A 9,093-nucleotide genomic window follows, 5' to 3' on the forward strand; every position below is an offset into this window, starting at 1 on the left:
GAAGATGAAAAATTGTTAGTTACAGTGCTATCGAAAAATAAAAATCGTATCTCGATTATTGATCCTCTTGTGCAGAGTCACTATTACCTTAAATTAATTGATGTTGTCGATCAAACTACTCCAGAATGTTTGTATTATATAGGTAGAGCCACTCTGGCCCAGTATGTGTCGGTAAGTATTTGTTTCAAGTGTTGCCTACACATTTGACGGTCATTGCCAATGATATACTAGTCTTCCAAAACCGATTTTAGAACATATTCATATATAGTTCATCAGTTCCATTGTTTGACATTACAACGAGTCCAAGCCATTTTTTGTTGATAGGATTCTCTTTTACTTCATATTGAACCCATCTTCACAATTGCAAACGTCATACCCTTCTTCAGGTTCTTTGTTTTATCCACGAGATTATTTTTTAAAACTTTTTACTATCTTATAAATAGTATTCCAGTCTGCCTTCGGGAGTGGAATAATAGGCGTGGCGAGAGTGTTTGGCCAGGGCGGGATCAGTTATTTAAATCCCCAGCGGATCTAAACAAAGGGCCGTTTAATATGCGCCACCCGCAGGGCCCGCCCTAATTGTTTTATAGCTGCGGCTTGGAGGATCTGGATTAGTATTCCCAAACTGGGCATCCACCTTATCTTTGGTCGTCTTCAGAGGATACGAACCTCCAAGGAACCTACCTAGTTTCCATACAGCCTCCAAGCTAACGAAATTGTTTGCTATCCTCAAATAGCCTATTGGAAATTGTTCTGGACGCAATTGAAATACAAAATATATTTATAGATTGTTAAATTGAATAATATTTATACATATATGTATGTTTATCGAAGAATCATCTATAGGTCATAAATAATTTGCATTCGTCTGTCGGTTTCTGTAATCGGTATTGTGGGTATTGCGGAGCTTCCTTGTTTTCATTTCCAAATTAAATCTACTGAAATCGATGGCTTGGTATTCCAGGTATATAGCTTTTATCCAAAGTTTATTTCAAAGTGATATCAATTGATAAATCTTTAATAGAAGCTTTAATAATACCTTAAAATATTGGATGGGGGATAAATTAATAATAAACTAAAGATTTAAAAAAGTAATATTATGCTGAGAGAGATGGAGGATAGGAAGGGAGAAAAGGATAGAGAGGACATTTGTTGTAGTGAAAATAGTGTCGCACTATCAGGATTTGTGTAATAGTAGGTAGTACTATCAACTATCTAGGGATGCGACCCTGCTAAATATCACATGTAGATGGCTTGACAGTGAGCTTTCGCACCTTATCACCTCATAATGTTTATCTTATGTACAATTAATTAACTTTAATGTTTCCTATTTGTTATTTTTCTATAAGTTTTTAGTAAGAGTTGAATTGTTAGCGAGGTTAGATTGACAAGAATTGTGTACATAAACAATGTCATACTGTCCTGTTCTAAAATTGGCCTTAATTTTTTCTTAATCTAATGAATCCCTAGGTTATTGGTAGTGATTTTTAAGTTTCAAATTAGTGGAAATCGCTTTTTTATTGCAATTACAGGCTTGGACTATTTGGTTTCAGCTGTACCAATTGGCATATTTTAAAAGTTTCGGAAATAATGAAGTTCTTGGTTCAGTTGTATTTGTATTTTGTTATTATAATTTCAATCTTGGATTATTTTCCGGATTGACGTGTATGTTAATTTCAACTGACAATAAAAAATAAGGAATACAGTATTAAAAAAAAGAATATTTGTTCTACCTTAAGTTACTATCGCAGATGGTTGTAGAGGAACGAATTGGAGGAATCAGGGTTTGCTTTTCATTAGACGTTATACTGCAGGACTTTGTAAATGTTATTAGAGTTGGAAGGCCCCTGGCAATGATGACTCTATCTTCATTTAGAGAAGGACTAGGGGATATAATACCCCCAATAGGAAACCAAATAACTAGGGTCCACGGAAGAAGAGGAAATCTCCCAAATCCCTGAGGTCTAGGTCGGGGATGATACGCTCAATTAAAAGAAGGGTTGAGCACACATTTCATCAAGGAGGGGATAGCCCTTCCGCTCTGTTAGCTACTTAGTGCTCGGCAAACTCTTGGCCAAATTATTTCTTCCTCAAGTCTTATCTCTTTACACATTTCATATATAGAAGATTATCATATTTTATTATTATAGATATAAATGAGATTTATTAATTATTTAGTATACTCACCCTGTATCCGGAAGACTTGAAATGGCATCCTCTTTTCGTGAGGGTCGACTTCATTCTTACACAGAACGTTCTGTCGAAGCCTTTGTAAGTTGAGGTTGAGTTAAGCGTCATCACTGTTGAAACTGAAACCGATTAGTAACGTCGAGAGGATACAACAAAGACATATTAAAATATCAAATACATTTATTTTATTATATATTTCTGTTTAAGAAGTACCTAATTAAAACTTCCTACATGATGTTGATAAAGATTTTTTATGTGATGTTATTAATAAAATTGTTAATTAATTTCGTTTCTTTTCATATTCATCTCTCTCTATATTTTTTTAAAGTGTATTATAATTACTCTCATAACGTAAAATAATTCCTGATTTAGCTAATGCAAACATTCTATCTTTAGAAAATACCTCTATTGCAGATATTCAAGTATTCATTCGTCATGATCTAAATAGCATATTAAAAGTTATTAGAAAAATAACATTTCAGTAATGAATATCCAGGTCAGTGCTACTTTTAATTGTAATTAATTAAAAGATAATTGAAGGATGATTATCAATAGTTTTTATTTAATTACTCTTTTTTTCTTATTACTTTTTCCCGTACAATAATTAATGCTGCTTTCAAAAATAATAATATTTCCTAATACTTAAAATTGGTTTTGGTTTCAATAATATTTTGAAGTTTATAGATTTTTCACAAAATATAGAAAAATCTTCTCAAATTAAGGAATGAATGGTTATTAGTAGTTTATTTAATTACTCGTGCTTTCTTTCATTGTTAATACTGCTTTAAAAATAATAATTAGAAAAATATTTCCTAATATTAAAAAATGCTAATGTTAAATATGCAATAATTGTAAGAAATGTAAATAATACGTCCAGTTTAGTTGTTTTGTGTATTATTAATTTATATATATGATTTCATTTTATTATTTTTGCTGATTATCAACATTACTCTATGTAAGTCCTAACTCTATCTGCATGAAGGTTGTCCTAAAAACAAATTAATATATTATATTATTATTAAGAAGGTTTTTGAACGGATGTGATTGGTTTAAAATATATGAAACCATTTCTTATACATTTATATTAACTTGTACTAAAATTGTAACTGTAAACTATAACATTATTGTGAAATTATTTATTTTTTTACTGAATTCATAATTTAAAAAAAAATACTTATGGGTCTGGTTTCAACAATATTTTGAAGTATACTTTTCCACAAACCATAGAAAAATCTTCACTGATTCAAATGGTCAATCGTTTATTATCATTGTTTATGCTAATTAATTCCTATGAATTTATATTTTCCAATAAAGTTGGAGGATTATGGAATGTTTTATACGATTTATTCAAATAGACTTGATCGGGGTTTGACGCGAGTTGTGACGCTCTAATATAAGCCAAGAATGAGAGGAGCTGTTTGAATGTGGATGACATCCCCTTCGCCCCATGGGACCTATACTTCTAACCTCCATCAGTCCCACACTGAGTCACTCCGGAGCCGTGTGGATACGCTGAACCCTGATGTTAGGTTAGATTTAGGAATATAGATCAGTGGGTCACCGTATTCTGCAGATCTTTAAGGGTGTATTTATAATTCCAGCATTAATTAGCACATTTCTAGTCTGATTCACGAAACGGAATACTTTTGGAGTGACATCTATCTATACTAGCTCTAGGATTACCGAAGACTACGGACGTTGGTGGGGCATCGGGTGCGGTGAGATGTCGGTAATTGGGCCCGTTGCGGTGTGAGGAATCACGGTTCATGTGGCACGCCGCCTGATACCGCAGCAAAAACTTGTCCTTCCCTTCCGTCTAATTTACCTCTGGACATCTCGCCTGCGGTCCGTACCAAAAGCTTCTGAACGGATATCTGCTTCACTGTCATGTCCTATCATTTAGACTTTATAATAATTTTAGTGGTTTATTATTCGAAGAATTTTCTTTTTTTCTGTCAGAGGAATTAACTAGCCTTCTTTCTTCATTTCTGTATTGTATAAATTGAACAACAATAAAATAACCTCGTCGACGTTTCGAAAGTTTCATCCATCTTGAGGAGCCCATAAAAATAATTATAAAGTTTTGTTTCATTTAAAGTTTTGAAAAATTACAAAATTTTCAACAAAAGGATAAACATAAAGGTGACATAAGCAAATGTTAACTAATGCCAATTAAGAAAGAGGGGGCGTGGTTCAGCAAGGGCAGAATTTTACAGTGTTAAAGGTTAAGTACTACAAAAATTTGAAGTGATATGTAGATATGTAGTGTCAGTTGTTAATTATAAGTATGTTTCGTTAGTAGTTTTTTTTAAAAAATAAATGATGAAATTTCTATTGGAAATTGAAAAAAATGTCCTGTAGTAACAATGAAAATCATCCATTACTTGAATTGAATGTAAAAAAGAAGAAATTTGGATATTTTTCGAAACATCAGATACAACAAAAACTTTGTAACTATTTTTAAAATTGGACAGACTGTCTGAAATGTCGACGCGTTTATTTTATTGAAGTGAAATTAATAAAATAAAGAATCTAAGTAAGAAGAGTAATTAATTCCCGAGGTAGAAAAAAAAATAAATTAAGCGCAAACATGCACACTAATAAGGTTATGCCATGAAACTTGATAGAAAGAATCGATTGAAAATATCCACTGACTATTCTATTCCTAAAACTAAGTTTTAGTCGTTTTTGGAAATGTTTTCTGTTCGTTCTAGAAAACTACTAGATTGCAAATTACGGCATTTTCTCCCTTAAAATTAAAAAATATATTTGACTACCTTTTTGAGCTTAATTTTGAAATTAGTTTTATTTTATTAATTATTAATTTTTTAAATTATAATAGTGTTATGTTATTAATTGAATCCATTTTGATCAAATTCGATGACTTAAATTTAAATACTTTTGATTCATTTGAAAACTTATATACTTTTGAAATTGTCTTAAAAATATCCTATTGCCTTAATTTTACATAAATATGGCATTATTGTATGCTTATTTTAATATGATTATATGTATATATCATTATTTCACATTTTTATTTTTATTATTAATAGAATATACCTAAGGATTTAATTTTTTGTTGCCTTTTTATTCTTTTTATTTTTTACATTTTTGATGTTTCTGATTTTCATTTAAAAATTGTAAATAGGTATGTAATATTCATGGCATCTTCTTATGATTAATTTTTGTTTCTTTCTTATATTTATGATATGAAAGATGGTTTTATTTTATTTGTTTTATTTTTATTTTTTTTTTTTTTTACATTAAATACAAACATTATTAGATATCTACTATATTCATTTAAATGTTGTAGTTATATAAACATTTATTCCCTTCTTTTGTTTATTGATTATCATTATCTTTATTCCCCAATTTATTATTATTTCTCAATTTCATTACATTTATTTTTCAAATTGTATATTTTACTCTTCGGCAGTAAAGCCCAATACCTGTAACATTATTCTAAAGGGCCATGTGTATAAAATAATATTATTATTATTGTTTATAGTATTTTAATTACAATATTATTGTTAATATTACCTGGTGATGAGGTGGTTCCTTCTTCGGAACTCTGTGGTGATCCCAGACTCCCTTGTCCGCTGTTGTTCAGTCCAAGACCCAACTGTTCGGCCACCTCGCTGTGGTCCTGATGGTGGACGTAATCGAACAGCGACGAACCCGTCATCTCCACCTGTAACAATACCAAGATATAAGTAAAAATTAAACTAATATATAATGTAATAACTTTATTACCAATTAGTAATGGTCAACATTTTGTTATTAAAACTAACAAGAATAATTCAACCTCTAGATAATTCGCTCTTCTGTTGTTTTTGATTTTAATGGGCCTATCTGAATTTAATTAACCAAAAAATCAATTTTCTAAACTAGTTCTTTATTTTATGAATAATTTTCAATCCTGATATTATAATATTAATATAAAATCTTCTTCATAACCAATAATAAAAACAAAACAACGTAAATATTTAGTCTATATAGTATATTATAAATAACTAGGATAAATAATATACCTATATAGTATATTATAAATAACTAGGATAAATAATATACCTATATAGTATATTATAAATAACTAGGATAAATAATATACCTATATAGTATATTATAAATATTAATCTAGATATGAAATATTTCACTGAATGATTTTTGATGAAACACCTTAGTTACAGACCAATGGCGGAATTTTTTTTTGTAATGTAAATTATAATTTATTAGGAATATATCGTTCATACTTGATGAATTAATTTATAAAATGAATAATTTAGGATATTGCATCATATGAATGTCGTATATTCATTAGTTGTAAAATAAGCATTCAGTATTTGTTAGCTATGATAGTAACGTATTTTTACGTTGAGAAGTAATCAGTATTGCAGCTTATATATGTTATCATATTTAGATTTAGTAGTTTTTATACATTATTATATTGTTACTGTTATCTTATTTACCAAGTGGTCAAGAATCTGCAGTGCTATGCTTAAAAACACCAGATACGTCTTCTGAAAATTATATGTTTAATGGAACTATTAGTTGCCGATTTTTTTCTATGTCTTAGAAGCATCACTCAAACGATTAAGTTACTTTTCCTTTGTTTTTCAAACAAACATTACACGTTAAAAATACGACTTGAGTTTCGGATCTGTGCTACTCACAATGTATCTTCAATGTGGTAAATCTTTTTCAGTAAAATTGATTCGCGTTTTTCAAACATTTACGTCGATGTCATAAGCTCAATTCATTACAAACTAGTTAAATAGTTTTTTATGACCACCAAAGATATTGAATATTTCTTTAAAAAAATTTATTCCTAATTTTTAATTAGACTTTCATTAATGAATTAATTTACAAAACTTTAATTATTTGTTTTAATGTTGGAAAAAAAATGTCTAATCTCCATAAATTTTTAGTTTAACATATTATTCCAAAATACAAGAATGGGATTAATATGATTTATTTTTTTTAAATTAAATTTTCTTGATCTTTATTATTTTAAAATATTTGAGACATTGCATTCCAAAACCAGCAAATATTTCTGCATTCCAGCTTTTAATATTTCTGTTTTCTTCTTTAAAATCTTTTGTTCTTATCGAATCATATGTAATTTAACTGATTTTAGAAGAATTCCTTTTACCTCATGAAAACATCGTATAAATATCACTGAAGAAAAAACTATTGAAAATTGGAAAATGTACTCGGCTAGTTAAGAAATTCCATGTTTTATTTTATCGTTACTTCTTATTAACTTCATTAATTTATTTTATTTTATTTTCTGTTATCCCTAAACATTGTCTGTGTAATTAATAATTACATTATACGGCGATTATTCATAATTATTGTCCGGAAGTGTGGAAGATTGAATTTATTAGTAATAAAAAATATAAATATAAAGCTAATAATTATTTTTGTACAATTTTTATGGTACAAAAATTAACAATAAATAATTACATTTATATTTGTTTAAAAACGTTTTAAATAATTAGATTTTCTTTTTTTACCGCCTCCCTGGTTACGGTTTAGATTTTTAAAAAAAATAAAGATTCATGTATTTCAGATTCCAACAGTACTTGTCTCCAGGAAATTATCAGTTACCATCTCGTGAGAAAGGAAACGGTATCCATTGTAATTGTTTTTTTATTTATTTACTTGTAAAAAACAATACTATTTACATTTCTGTATTTATAATAATGCTATAAAAATAAATTTATGTACGACGGATATGAAAGAAAAAGGAGGTAAAGTTTGTTCTTGACTACCAAGCAGATTCGGATTTATCGACTGACTAAGGAGACCCAACGTTGACATCTAGATTAAACTGTCTTTTCTTTGAAGGTACAGCCAGAATACAGAAGACTGGTAATGTCGCCTTGAGACTGGCGTCTACCCCCTAGCCATCACACCCCACCACCATCTGGAATCTTAACATCAAAACTTAATATTCAAATCACAATTGTTGTATAAAACATACGCCACTGACCTTAGAATATCTAATAGGATTTACTTTTGGTCTTGTTTCAAGGTAAACAGAGATAGTTCTGTCCGCAGGGAAATAAGGAAGTATCATTACAGAGGTTGGGAACAACATTATGGTTCATAATAGGCCCAACGGCGTCTAAAAAGCCCTATATAGTTACCTTATCTAAGGCGTTTATGTTTTTTTTTCTAGTGTTGTCAGTTTTTACTGTTGTGACTGTCTTTAAAATGTATTCACACACACCGTGTACGGTTCGGAGATCTGTTTGTGTTTCCTTCGTGCCATCCCGTGAGTTTTACGTCCCCTTAACAACACACTTACAGAAAATGTCATTCGTTACTTCAGAATTACAAGTCCCTATCCTTTAAAATTAAAAAGAGGCTTTATATTTTTGAGGTACGACATTATATCAGATCATACAAGATGTCTTTACCATCTATACTTTCAATTTCAGATTATCAACTACAGGATTTTCAGTAAATAATTAAATTTCGGAATCTATACGAATTAGTTCGACTCAAATATTTCCAACTCAAAAAGATAAGATCATTAATGATCCTTATGCTATGGCACATAACAAGTAATGTCCTGTGTTTATTATTCTCAATGTATCTGTATTCCTGAACTTCGGTTCCGTATTTGTTCTTCTGTATTCATCTCCTTTGATACTCCTAGTGGTGCCTTCACCAGAATAGAAAATCATCAGTACTATGACCAACTATGTTCAGATTTTTTTTAAGTTAGTCATAATTATTTAAACTACTTCGATTTTCAGTGAGTGGATTAAAAAAAAAAGTAAAAATAGTTTGAACCCTTTTTATCTTAACTTCTTTTAAAAAAGGATCAGTTTTAATTCAAAACGAAATTTATTCTTATTTGTTTTTAGAATAAAAATCATTCTTCTTTGTAAA

At 29.5% G+C, this 9,093-nt stretch overlaps 1 protein-coding gene across 5 annotated transcripts in view; it reads right to left on the reverse strand.

Moving 5' to 3' along the window:
- Positions 1-9,093, reverse strand: part of trh (trachealess) — a 453,500-nt gene that overhangs the window by 9,968 nt on the left and 434,439 nt on the right. For 4 of the 5 annotated variants that reach the window (XM_014419879.3, XM_014419881.2, XM_014419880.2 and 1 more), the window contains 2 exons: positions 5,731-5,881; positions 2,188-2,309 (listed from right to left, as the gene is read on the reverse strand). In XM_014419879.3, the coding sequence (XP_014275365.1) occupies positions 2,188-2,309; positions 5,731-5,881 (273 nt within the window). The remainder of the gene's footprint in view (positions 1-2,187; positions 2,310-5,730; positions 5,882-9,093) is intronic. The other variant, XM_014419878.2, reaches the window with a different exon arrangement.

This window comes from Halyomorpha halys, unplaced genomic scaffold (assembly GCF_000696795.3).
Source record: "Halyomorpha halys isolate HHAL.00 unplaced genomic scaffold, Hhal_1.1 Scaffold252.1, whole genome shotgun sequence".
Classification (NCBI taxonomy): domain Eukaryota; kingdom Metazoa; phylum Arthropoda; class Insecta; order Hemiptera; family Pentatomidae; genus Halyomorpha; species Halyomorpha halys.